This window comes from Heliangelus exortis, chromosome 4, assembly GCF_036169615.1.
Source record: "Heliangelus exortis chromosome 4, bHelExo1.hap1, whole genome shotgun sequence".
NCBI lineage: Eukaryota > Metazoa > Chordata > Aves > Apodiformes > Trochilidae > Heliangelus > Heliangelus exortis.
Window position 1 is genome coordinate 38,807,291 of NC_092425.1, and position 11,439 is coordinate 38,818,729.

Below are 11,439 nucleotides of genomic sequence, written 5' to 3' on the forward strand. Positions count from 1 at the left end.
CAGATTGATACTTTTCGTCCTGTGTTATTTAAGGATATTTTTACCTTCTTAGCCACTATTTAACTTCTTAATCTCGAAGTCACCTGAATTTCAGATACTTTATAAATTTAGATTTATCACCAGCATACACTGCAAAAAAACAGTTTTTGAGACAGAGGAATATAATGCACAAAAGACCTGTTTCATTGGGGAAAAAAACCCCAAAACATCAGCTAACCTGCTCAATTCTGTTACCACTTTTATCAGGTATAGTATGAAATGACTTCAGGAGAGTTTATTTACACCCATGAAATCAGCTGGGGATGTAGGGCACTCTAAATTTGGTGTTTGTGGTAGGCAGTCAGAGTAAGATTTCTGCAAGTCTCTAAGAAAAAGAAAGAGCTAATGCAGGTGGCTTTATTTTGCCTTGCACCACTACTAGAAGCACTATCTCCAAATTCATTGTGTTATTTTATTACTATTTGGGAGCAGATTTTCTGCTTTGGACATGGCATAATTACTCCATTTATGGCCCCAGTAACTCAGCCATAACCTGAGAAAAAATGTTAACCTGAAATCACAAGCTTCCTGCCTTGCTGCTCTAACAGATAGGGTTTAAATGGGTCTGCCCAGCCCTACTGTCCTGTGCCTGATTCAGAGACCAAAAGGAAGTCTATAGAGACTTAAATAATCTCCAAGCCCCCAGCAGTGGAGCAGTGCAGGTACATTCTGAGCCAGCAGCACTTTCCCGGAATTTTGTGGCTTTTTGTTAATTTCCCATCCTTGTCCAGTCCTCTCTTGCAGCCATACAAACTCTTCATTCCTGCTACCATATGCACCTCCTCGTTTGTCTCATTTCTTAGTATTTCTTCATCAATTTGTCTGAACTTTTGAAAACTAGAGCTAGAACTAAGTAGTATCTGTTACCTACTCCACCACATAAGATTTTAAGGAACTTGTTGGGACTTCCTGACACAGGGGAGGTGCCTTGCTAAACTTCTGTTCACAGAGGACTGGTGGGAGATGCGGTGATCAGAGGACATCTTGGGCTTAGTGACCATGAAATTGCAAAGTTCTTGATTCTTGGCGAAGCAAAGAGGGGGGAGGAGGCAGCAAAACCACTGGTATGGAATTCCAAAGGGCAGACCTTAGCCTGCTCGGGACACAAATTTTGTGCAATGCAAACTATTACCAAAATCCTTTTCTTTTGCTGTAAACTAGCAGAGTTTTAAAAGTATATTTTTATGCATTCTTTCACCCTTACCCACCCTGGTCAGAAGAGGAGCTTGGCCACCTAAGCAGAACCAAACCCCACCCAGTGGGACAGCAATGTCCTTTAGTTACTGTCCCAAAAGCAATGAAATTAACTTCTCCATTTCCAGATGGGTTTTGCTTCTAGCCTCTGGGGTCGTTTTAGCTGTAGCAGGTCAGTATAGGCACCAGCAGCCAGCAGTCTGCACTGAATTCAGCTTTGAAGCCCGTGGAAAAAGAAGATACTGAGTGACAAACACCATCAGAACCACTGCTGAGGCTTCTGGACCGCACATTGCGCGGCTGCGATGGCAACACCGAGACCAGACAGGCACCACAAAGCAAGCTGCGAACCAGAGGAAGCCCTCGGAATAAGAAAACCTGCCGGGAGTGAGCTGAAATACAGAGGAAACAAACTTAAACCCAAGCATTTTAAAGGCCGGACACCACACAGGACCTGAGGAAACACCAGTGAGGGGATTCCACCTCAGGGCCTTCCCCTACCCTCCGGCTGACGGACGGAGCGTCCCCCCTCTACCGGAGGGGACGAGAACCCGTCCCGGTACCAACTAGTCCCGGTTCCGTCCACCCCCAGCTCCCTTTCCACCTCTCCCCGAGCCTTCCCCCGCCCTGAGGCTCCGCCCCAGGCCTGAGGGAGGAAGCGCTGAGGCGCAGCCCCCACCATGATGGCGGAGAGCGCAGGAAGGGGCGGGACGGGGGGCACGGGGCGGAGCGGCGGTGGCACCGCCGGGGAGGGCAGCAGCGGAGCGGCGCCGGGCTGGCCGGGGATGGCCAGGGCTGGCCGGGGCGGCGGGGACCCCTGCGCTGCCCGCAGCGCCCAGCGGGGCCCGCAGCCTCACGGGGGGCTGGGGAGGAGGGGGGGTTAGGGAAGGGAACGGGGGGGCTACCGGCGAGGCGGGCGGGGGCCGTGGGCCGCCGCGGTTGCCCCCCTATCCCCCGCACCCCAAACCCCCCCCTCCTACCCTCCCGCTACCGGATCGGGGCCTCATTGCAGCGGGGCACCGGCGGTCCCGCCCCGCCCCCTCTCCCCATCCCCCCCTTTCGTCCCCTTAAAGGGCCCCGCGGGTGCTGCGCGCCGCTCCGGCAGTGCTCGCCCGGCGCCGATGGCGCCGCTGGTGCTTCCCTTCCCGTCTCCGAGCGCTTCCTCCCTCCGTTCCCTTTCGCTTCCGGGGTCAGTGCTGCCGCGGCCGCTGCTCGGTAACAAGCTCCGTCGCGGGGTCCGGCGGGCAGAGCCGGCAGCCGCCGCGCTCCTCCCAGGCCCCGCAGCCCCGCAGCCTCCATGGCCAGCAACCCCCAGCCGCAGCCCCCGCCGCCGCCACCGCCTCCCCCACCGCCGCCCCCTCAGCAGCCGCCGCCGCTGCCGGGGGTTGGGGCGGCGGCGGCGGCGGCGGTGGCGGGGGGGAGCGGCGCGGCCGAGCCCGAGTTGGTCTCCATGATCGTCAACCACCTCAAGAGCCAGGGGCTCTTCGACCAGTTCCGCCGAGACTGCTTGGCCGACGTGGATACCAAGGTGGGGGCGGGAGGGCGGGCGGGCCCGGTTGCCGAAGCCTCGGGGGTTAGGGGTGTCCCGGCCGCCCCGCCGGAGGCTCTCCCGGCTCTCCGGCACGTCGGGGGAAGGCCGAACCTGTCTGAGAGCCGCGGGGGATGGAGAGCCGCCACCTGGGCCCTGGCAGGGCTCCGGCCGGGCCTTGGCCCGGCCCGGGGGCCAAGCTGGAACCCCTGTTTTTGTTGTGAGGCGGGTGGGCCGGCGGTACGAACCCGCCTGGTTCTGCCGAACGGGCTGGGAGAGGCTCCGGGAGAGGCAGCGTCTTCCCCTGGGCCCGAGGAGGTGGGACGGGGCTCCCCGCTTTTCCAGCGCTGCCTCAGGGAGGATTCCGGCTCCTCAGCAGCCTCCTGTCCAACCTCTCTGTTGTTATTGTTGCTTTTTAGCCTGCCTACCAGAACCTGAGACAGCGCGTTGACAACTTTGTTTCCAATCATTTGGCGACTCACACTTGGAGTCCTCATCTCAACAAGAACCAGCTGAGAAATAACATTAGGCAGCAGGTTCTCAAGTAAGTGACAGCCCCGGGGTTGCTCTGGTTTTGAAGGTGCTCCAGGTACCACAGTAGGTGACAGAGGTTCTAGGTCTGTTGCAAAGTGTTTGCTTTCTTCAAAAAAAACTCCTGGAGGAAGCTTTCTCTTCCAACATTTTAAACAGGGTATTATTTCTCAGGTTGTGGACCCAATTCCCTGTTGGGATTAGGCTGCACGTCCTTTTTTGTCTCCTCCAGGTTGTTGTGGGGCTGGATACCTTGGTTTTGACTTGAGTTGTTAACTTTCCATCTAAATTCTATCTTGACTATTTCTTTCATGGGAGATAGCAATAAAATTCCTCATCAAGTTTTGAGCTAAGGAAAATAAAAAGGAGCTTTGCAGACTGCAAAGCTAAATTCAAAACAAAATGATGGATGTCCCCAGGTGGACAGAGGAAAAGGTTTCTAAGAACTGCTGTTGTGTCCAGATGATGTTAAATGCTCACCCGATGTTCCATTGTTTCATGAAAGTTTTTCCTCTCAAAACTTGGAGTCGTAAGGAACTTTATGGAATTTCTTCAAACTAGTATGAGGAGTTTGGTCACCAAATTGGGTCAGACAGGGGATTTGGTAATAGACTTACCTGGTAATGCTATTGTGGTACAACTGATAACTGGTACTGAGGAGCTGTTTGGTTTGAGGGGAGGAGAGCAGGTGTTTGGGATGGGGTTTTTTTCTTAAAAGAAGCAACAAGGACAAGAGGCAATATACATTGCACAGAAAATTACAAGGATCTACAGAGAACCTGTAGGTACAAAGCTGTCTCTTTCCATTTATTTGATTTTGTTCTGTAAAGCTTGCAGAACTCTGAGGGGCCACACTGTATTAGGCAGAACATAACTTAAGGTGGCAATGCCTGGTCTGGTAGTCCTGCAAGCCTTCTATAATTTATCTGTTTTATGCCATGGGGATTGATAACAGCAGGCTTCTACATTTTTTCCACAAATGTCACTTTTACAGTTATCTAACATTTGTAGGCATAACCAGGAGTGATATATAAATAGCAACAGGCTGTTTGCTGTGTTTATTCCATGTGGTTATATTGCTGTGTTTCCCTATAATTTTTTTTTCTTAGTTCATAAAGCATAGAGCAAGCTGTTGAAATACAGGCAGGTGGCTCAACACCTGAGCTACAGTAATGCTCAGAAAATGTTAATGCTTCATTGTGGAGGTTCTTCAGAGTGTTTATGCTGAGTCCAGATGAGCATATTTCATGAAGATCTTCTTCAAAAAGTCGTTTTTTTTCTTATTAAGTATCATATAACTTTGTTCCAGGTCTGGAATGTTGGAATCTGGAATTGACAGAATTATTTCTCAGGTTGTGGACCCAAAGATCAACCACACATTCAGACCTCAGGTGGAAAAAGCTGTCCATGAATTTTTAGCAACATTGAATCACAAAGAGGAGGCAGGTCCCAGCACAGCTCCAAATGAGGAGAAAACAGATGCTTCTGTTACAGTACAAGGTATTTTATGCATCTTTATTAACAAGCTGAGCTCCAGGCAGCACACCATAACATTTGTCTCTTACTTTATGTATAAATGGGGAAGGCAAGAGTGATGTCACATGTCACTCTGTCACTTTTGCTTGAAATTACAATGCATTCATTTACTGCAGGGAGAAAAGTAAACCTCAGGGTTTGGACCTCCAAGTATTTTAGGATAAGATGTGGCACAGCTGTAAGAGAAGAATGGTTCAATTTGTTTTATGCATTGGTAGATCAGAAGAAAACTCTTCTGAGTCAGTTGCTGTTCTGATGGAGTTACTCTGTGCAGTAAAATTTGACTGAATCAAGTCCCCTCAGGATCTTAAGTTCTGCTGTAAATCAGCCAATCTTCAGTTTGTTTATAAACACAGCACTTCTTCTTTATGGCTTTTGTTTATGTTGCCTGGTATCAACTTCTAAACACTCCTGCAGATAATTATCCTTTCTTTCTCTTCCTAAGAGACTCCACAGTAGTCCATCTATTTGTAACCAGACCCTTTATTTAAATTCTAGCCCTTTTCCTGTGAGGCCCACTTCCTTTAAAGTTAGAGGATTAACAAGCCAGCTGCAGTTCTTATTTCTAGTCCAGTTAACCCTTTTTCATCTGTCTTCAGAGTTGCCACTAAGAAGGTGGGAAAGTGATAAGGTATTTTGGATAGTCCTGTTGTTATATATTGAATATGCTGAGTCCATTTTCTGTGGTGTTTATGGAGATGCCAGAGGTGTGAAATACAGAGTTGCTGCTGCATTATTCTATATTGTGCCTCTCCAGAGTCATCATCCCATTTGATATGATGATAAAGTTGAATAAGGATCATGTTCAGAGCATCCTCCCCATGGACAGCCTTTGCTTTCTTTACCTGGTCTCAGCATCAGTGGTGTGTCACAAAATGAAAGGGATTTCCAGTAACCAGATCATAGTCTCTGCAGGAATGCAACTCAACTTCTTGTTCCTTTTTTTTTTTTTTTTTTTTTAGCCAAACCTTTTAGTGAATTTTACTTATTTTAAACAGAATAATTACCCTTCTTCCTTTCCCTTGCTTTAAACGCTGTCTGAATGGAATTCTGGAAACTAAAATGAACTCAAACTATTTTCTTTCTTACTGTTCAAGGTGTCTCTACTACAGCATCTAGTGGCAATGTAGCTAGTGATGCAATGTCCATTTTGGAAACAATAACTTCTCTTAACCAAGAAGCAAGTGCTGCCAGGGCTTCAACAGAGAACTCAAATCACAGGAACAGTGACAGAGTTGCAAAAAGACTCTCATCTCAGCAGAGCATGGATGGTGGCACTGATAGAGAGAGAAATGCAGAGGACTTGCCAGACAGAGACAAAGCAGTTTGTGAGCTTTCTGGAGAAGGGACTGAAACACTTGCAAAGTCTGAAGATTCAAATGAGCTGCCCTGCCAAAGTGAAGAAATAAAGAATTTAACAAAGGATACTAATAATTTGACTTTTACAAGTAAAGAAATGCAACAGGATAGTGAAGATCAAAAAAGCAAATTAGATAAATATGAGAAGAGACCAGAGAACAGTGAAAAAGGTGAAAGAAGAAAAGAAAAGAAGGAAAAACTTGACAAGAAGTCTGACCATTCAAAGAAAAGTGATGATACTACAAAGTCAAAAGAAGAAAAGCAAGCCAGAGAGTTGGAACCAGTGAAACAGTTAGCTCCAGAAAAAAATAACAATAAATATAAAACAACTGAAAGCAGTAAAGAAACTAGAGAAGGTATGCTGTGGGCAAAGTTCTTCCTTAAAATATGGATGGAGGGAGGGGTTTAAGCATATTCAGGAGGTGACTCAAGTATATTTGGAATGTAGGTTTTCTGCTAGTTCTGGCAAATTTGCCTACCTAGCCACAGCTTGGTTTGTGTTCATCTCCCTTCCCTTACTCTGGCAAGTTCTCTCAACACTTCCAGTCTACATTTAAAGCTTCTGGTTGTACCTCAGACTGGTTTGGCTTTTTTTTTTTTCCAGTGAAACAGAGTTAGTCTGATAACTTCTCATTGAGGTGTTAAAAATTTATTGTATTTTTTTCCTATTTCTTAAGATAAATTTGTGTTTGGTAAGAAGAGTTTCTCAGCTACAACGTGCTGCATTACAGCCCTTTCTTTTTGTTTTTTCTCCTTTGCAAGAAAATACATTACTAGATTCAGATATGGATATACTCAGTGACATCACAGTCAGCTCTGTCCATACCAGTGACCTTTCTTCCTTTGAAGAGGAGAGTGAAGAGGAGGCTGCAATTTCTGACAGTACTGAAGAAGGGGAGATCACATCAGATGGTAAAACAATCAGATGGTTAAGTAGCAAGAAAGAATATTCAGTGCTTTTGCTGAGCACATCATATCATGAATTTGAGGTGTTGACCTGTGTTTTGTTTGTAGTTATTTATGAAAGGAATGGGAATGTGGAACATGCAGCATTTGTGCAATTACAAATCATGCATAGTGGACATACTTTGGATATTTTTTTAGTAGCCTTGGATGTTCTAAATACTGTAAACCTTATTTATACTACTAATTTGTATTTCATGGGCAACAAAAGCACTTAATGGTGATAGTTATGTCATTTGCCTATGCATTTTTCTCCTTTTGTCATGAATTTGGTATAACACTGGAGTGCTTTGTCTGTCACCCTAGGGTAGGGGTTGTAGCTGACTTTGCAGGTCAGGTTGGTTTTAGAGCTTTAGGATTGCAGAAATTTCCAAATTCTACCTGACTGCAGTAGACAGAACAGGAATGGATCTGGCTTTGGTGTTTCCAAATTCCTAAATCTTTTCACTGGCTGGGTTACCTTTTTGTGTCCTCCTTGTCTACAGCAAATGTCAAACTCTGATTTCTGTGAATATGTGGCTTTTGCAGTTAATAGGACTTTTAACTCATAACAGACTGTTTTAGTATCTGAATCAGTTGTCTCTAGTTTGCTGTGATCTTATCTTTTCTGCTCAAAGAATATTTAGAATTATTTGCATATGATTTAGAATTACTTGCATATTCTCTGGCTTTGATGTTGCCTTTAAACATGTCAGCTGTGTTCATTTATAACTAAATATTTGTGAAGTGAGAACAAGCCTTAAGGATATTTCAGGGATACAAACACTTTGTGCAATATGGAGCACATGTGGTTTTGCTCTATTTCTAATAATCCTGATAAAACTGAAATAGATTTACTTGAATTTGAATTTGTTTACTTGACTAATGCTTACATGAGTATAAACATGTCTGTGTATTTCAGTAAGCATATTTACTTTTTATCTACCCAAAAATTGTACAATTTTTTTTTTTTTTGGTGTAAGAAAGAAGCTTGTAGCAGAAAGTATATTTCTGATTTTTTTATGCAGTGTTAACTACTAAATATAAATTATGTGTAAAATGCAACATGATTACAGGAAAGAAGGGAAGCCCACTTGTATCCCACTTTACTCTGGGGCTTGAATCTTGCAGTTTTTTTGCTGAACAATGTACACAAACCCAGAAGTATCCCTCTCAGGTTTCCATAATCTAGTGGTATTTTGATGTTAAAGGCTTTTATGATTAAACTGTTGATCTTTTTAGAATAAATAATTAATACCTTTCGAGTAGCTTCGGCTTCTCAAAAGTTACGTCGACAGCACTGCCCTAACTTACCAATGTGTCTCCACACTCACCTTCCTTCAGATGAAGAAGAGAAACGTAGACAAAGCAAGACAAAGCTTCACAGTAATGAGCTGAGTGATGGGAAAGCCAAGCCTGCTCGTCATGCCTACGTTAGGAAACCTTTCTTGTACTCCAAATATTTCAGTGATTCTGATGATGAGCGAACGGTCGAACAGCGCCGTCAGTCCATTGTAAGTGTGGGTTTGGTTCCTGCTCACCTCACTGTCCCCTTGAGCTTTTCAGCACAGAAATTCCACTCCTGATTTGGTGGTGGTTTGTGAGAGTCTTCTCACTTCTTTTTTTTTTTTTTTTTTTTTTTCTTTTCTGCCTTGGTGTTTTAAGTCCTTCAGCCTTCCTCCAGTACTGCATGATTTGCTCGCTAGGAAACCACTCCCTCAGTTGCAGTTTGAAAGCCTCTGGTGGTGAAACCCATCATACACTTTGCCATCCTTTTCCCCCACTCTGGGATGAACAATCTTTGGTCTTGACAAAGGATTTACTAGTTATATGCAGTGTCTTTGTAGAATTACAGCAATAGGTGGATTATTTCTCAACGGAGTGATTTGATACTGAGTGGGAGTAAGAACTGCTGCAGTAGATTTAATGTATATAATGACAATTTGGGTGGAAAAAGTAGTCCAAATCTACCTGCAGCCTGCCTTCAATGTCATTTTGTGTAGGTCAGGCTTGTGTTGACACCTTACTATTTCATTACATCATCTCTGCAAATGCAGTTGTTGCTGTCAATGAAGTCAATGATTTGTAGCATATCTTCAGGCACTGGGATTGGAAGGAGAGGTTTAAGCATGTTCACTGTGTTCTGTCTGAGAAGGACCAGCACTTAGAAGAAGGAGCAGCCTTTTAGATCTTTCTCCTATGGCTACAGATATATGCTTAATATATATATTTTTATATATTATTTATAGTTATATGTTATATTATGTATAAAAAAGATATATTATTTGAGAAGGTCTCATAGTCTCAATCTGATGTGAAGCACACAGTGAAGCTCTGGAACTCTCCTACCTTCACAGAAGTATTAGAGGATTTTATTACTTTCATATAAAGATTTCTACGTTTGTATTTATTTTTTAGTTTTCCTTAAGCTATTATGTTCTGATTTCTTAAGGTTTTAGACATCCATTTGTAGTCAAAGAATACTCTTTGACCTAATGATAAATTGTTTTCCTTTGTTTTGCATCTCTAGGCCAAAGAAAAAGAAGAGAGGCTCCTAAGAAGACAAATAAACAGAGAGAGACTTGAAGAAAAACGTAAGCAGAAGGCTGCAGAAAGAACAAAAACCCTAAAAGCTGGAAATCAAAATGCTAAAGGTATGAGAAGTATAATATCAGCCCACACCACCATGCTCTCACTTGCTCTCTCTGGAAAAAAACCATTCAGCTTAAAATATCTTTAATAGGTTTGTAGTAATTTCTTTGAAAACCCCAACATTTCAACAGTGAAGTAACAGAAAGATGTATAATACAAAATAATAATCCAAAATTTTATGTCTACACTTCTTCATATATCCTTTCACATATCTTTGCATTGCTTAAATGCAAGGAATTCCTTTATGTTCTCTGCTAGATGTTAGCACTGTACTGCTTTCAGTCACATTTAGAGCTGAAACTAATGAAATGCACAAACATGTCATTATACCATTTGCATGTTTTTTTTAGGAAAAAGTGGCTTGAACTTAGAAGAACCTTCATCAAGGAGTCTCGAGTCAAAAGCTTCTGGTACCAGCATTAAGGATGTGCTTAAAGAACAGAAATTTTTAGAAAAAAAAGTAGCCTTGAGCAGAAAAAGAAAAAGAGATTCAAGGTATTTAATCTAATTGCTTGAAAGGAATTATGTGTCTGAATATTCATTTTTGCATGTTGAAAAAGTTCTCTTCAACTTTGCTTTTAGCCTTACCCATTTTAATGATTTTCTCTTAAAATATTCACATAATTTTGTTACTAATAAGCATGAAGTCCAGACAGAAAATCAAATTATAGCTGCTTCAATGTATTGCAGCTCAGACTGCAGCAGCAGCAGCCTTTCTGTGGCTTTTCAAACACAGAATTGTAATAAAGGCATAAGAATAGAGAGCTTTTAGATGTTTGTGTGTCTGAAATGTTTGTCAACTTGGCTCAGTCTCTAAATCCATATTTTGCATAGGTACATATGTAACCATCTACATAGGGATATATATGGAAGGAGGAGATCCCTTTTCTCTTTTTATAGGGACAAATGTGGTGCTACTGTTGTCATACTGATATTCTCTGCTTTAAACCACTGATGTCCAGAGGATATCTTTGGAGTTGGTACACATTATTTTCCAAGAGAAAAAAGCTTGGGTAAATTCAGTACTCCAAAGTTGCATGATCTTGTTCTTATTCAGTATTTTTAATGTGCATTTCTCTCTCTCCTCCTCCAGCTTTAAAAGCAGAAAGTTTGCAAATTAATGTTAGGCTGATACTGATTTTTTTCCTTTTTTAATTATCCAAATACTTGTTTCAGGCATGCTGAAGATGGGTGCAAGAAGAAATATGAGCCACCTGAAGAGGATTCTAAAGAACTGCAAAAGACAAATGAGGTTTGTGTCTCTCAAATACAGAAATTATGGTCTTCTTTTTAATTGTCACAGGAGTTGTTCTTAAGTCCCAACCAAACTGCAGAATACTACACTTGTTGTTATGATTTATGTTTTTTTATCTGCTAGTTCTTTCAATTGTGTTGTTGATCTGACATTGCTCAAATAATTTTTTCTGAGTTTTTAGAAAGAGCAAAGTTTGTCCTATATGTAAGGACTTCTTGACCTATTTAAATTTCTCACTGAAGTTCAAGGAAAACTGAATGTAGTCCAAGCACTAAAGGAAAGAATCTTTATGATGAAATTTTTTTACCAACATAAAACCCCTGATATTTGGAAGTTCAAATGGAAGTCTGGTTTTATCTTTCATGGGGGCTGGGTTGTGGGGTTTTTTTTGTTTTCTTCTAAA

The 11,439-nt window shown here is 42.9% G+C and overlaps 1 protein-coding gene across 11 annotated transcripts in view; it reads left to right on the forward strand.

Moving 5' to 3' along the window:
* The first annotated feature begins 2,398 nt into the window (after window positions 1-2,398).
* The window catches only part of BOD1L1 (biorientation of chromosomes in cell division 1 like 1), a 36,674-nt gene continuing 27,633 nt past the window's right edge, over window positions 2,399-11,439 (forward strand). For 7 of the 11 annotated variants that reach the window (XR_011725862.1, XR_011725863.1, XR_011725865.1 and 4 more), the window contains exons 1-9: window positions 2,399-2,761; window positions 3,181-3,305; window positions 4,602-4,792; window positions 5,926-6,543; window positions 6,950-7,099; window positions 8,474-8,643; window positions 9,660-9,783; window positions 10,132-10,276; window positions 10,958-11,033. Coding sequence is in view for 5 of the 11 variants with exons in the window: in XM_071743945.1 (XP_071600046.1) it covers window positions 2,531-2,761; window positions 3,181-3,305; window positions 4,602-4,792; window positions 5,926-6,543; window positions 6,950-7,099; window positions 8,474-8,643; window positions 9,660-9,783; window positions 10,132-10,276; window positions 10,958-11,033 (1,830 nt within the window). In the remaining 6 variants the exon portion in view is untranslated. The remainder of the gene's footprint in view (window positions 2,762-3,180; window positions 3,306-4,601; window positions 4,793-5,925; window positions 6,544-6,949; window positions 7,100-8,473; window positions 8,644-9,659; window positions 9,784-10,131; window positions 10,277-10,957; window positions 11,034-11,439) is intronic. The other 4 variants (XM_071743943.1, XM_071743942.1, XM_071743944.1 and 1 more) reach the window with 2 other exon arrangements.